The 1558-nt window shown below is 26.8% G+C and overlaps 1 protein-coding gene across 1 annotated transcript; it reads right to left on the bottom strand.

Annotated features, from left to right (window-relative positions):
- Window positions 1-309: 309 nt before the first annotated feature.
- On the bottom strand, window positions 310-645 carry LOC112595740 (tigger transposable element-derived protein 2-like). Its single transcript, XM_025341039.1, has one exon. The coding sequence runs from the start codon at window positions 643-645 to the stop codon at window positions 310-312; it is 336 nt and encodes a 111-aa protein (XP_025196824.1).
- Between the last annotated feature and the right edge of the window lie 913 nt (window positions 646-1558).

Genomic DNA, 1558 nt, shown 5'->3' with positions numbered 1-1558 from the left:
TTCTGGTTGTACTTACCGACCAAATAACACATAAACGTTTCTATTAAATGTAATTAGACGTACCTATTTCATTAATTATAGTTAAACATTGATTATACTAATAATTTATTAACGTCAAATTTACACATTAAAAATTATTCGTATGTATTTATGTATTTGCATTTATTATTTATAATGTAATTTGACATTTGTAATAATAAACAAATAATTAATGTCATAAAATTTAAAGGAATACACTATAAATATTTTAACAGAAAAAAAAATACAAAACTGACTTGGAAAACTAGTTGTTTCAAAGTTTTTGAACTTTTAGTCTGCTACATTGTTAACTTTTTCTTCAAAGTAGCTAGGTCCCACGATAAATCCAAAAACATTGTTCTGCACGAAACCAGTAAATTCGACATCTTCTAAAACTTCAGTCTTATATTTTTTCATCATTTTACGTGTCAATGTGTCTTCTTTATTATCGAGATTATCCACGTACCTAAGGATAGAGTCCGCATTTTTTTTTATATCTGAAATTGTCGATGTTCCAACACCGTACTTTTCTGCTAATGCTCGGCCTGTTTCACCACTTTTCGATTGTGCAATGATGTCAATTTTTTCTTTGATAGTAAGTACTACGCGTTTTCTTTTAGACGACATAGTGACACTGTAATTCATTCGTTGTAACGACTGATAAACGCAAAGGTTAGACAACAACTGATTTACCTACCCAAAAAATGACGAACTACCGAAGCCGTAGCGTTGACCAATAACCAGCGTTCGATAACTGTATGGAATAGTTTTTATTTTTTATACATTATACATAAACACGATAGTGGTAGATATCTTATCTATGGTTACAATTACGGTATGGTATGACGAAATATACGATTATGAGTCATAATTTTTTTTTTTTTTTTTACGATCGTCCAGATAATAGACGTCCTGTTGATTTATGTTCGGATTATCGGCGTTTTACCATGTATGAAATAAAATATTCAGATACATATTCATAGAAGGGGAGAACTCAGAATATTATGGTGATAAGATGTGAATAACCTTTAGGTCAATAATTCGAATAAATACCATTATTTTTAACATTATAAATCATGAGCAAGAAATATCTGTTCTTATGGAAGTATATTTTATGATATTATATTTTAATAATATAGTTTACTAACGATATCAATTTTCGAATAAAATAGTTAAAAATTGTTCGAGATCAAAATGTGTATTTATGCAATCATTTATAAACTTACAAATTAAATTGGAGAGTGAGACTCAAATATCCCTAATAAAATATATTTTACATTCAATATATAAATGAATACGTTAATTTTAATGTAGGTATAAGTTACACGAGTGTAAGTGACTTGGACACAACAGTCAATAACATTTCAACGCGTATTTATTATGTAGATAAAAAAATCGAATAAATTGTTTGTAATTTTAATAAATTTCAAAAATAAATAAACAGTTATGTATAATTTTACAAATAGTTGTAAATAAAAATGCATTGGATGTTAAATATATATAAATAGGTATATTTATGTATATTATATATAGTATCTGA

The sequence above is a fragment of the Melanaphis sacchari genome, unplaced genomic scaffold (genome assembly GCF_002803265.2).
Source record: "Melanaphis sacchari strain LSU unplaced genomic scaffold, SCAv2.0 Contig29_pilon_pilon, whole genome shotgun sequence".
Classification (NCBI taxonomy): Eukaryota; Metazoa; Arthropoda; class Insecta; order Hemiptera; family Aphididae; genus Melanaphis; species Melanaphis sacchari.
Note: the sequence above shows the minus strand (reverse complement) of the source record. Positions and strands in the feature narration are given on the sequence as shown.

Coding starts and splice junctions, on each gene's coding strand:
- LOC112595740 (XM_025341039.1), bottom strand. CDS start 645: ATGTCGTCTAAAAGAAAACGCGTAGTACTTACTATCAAAGAAAAAATT.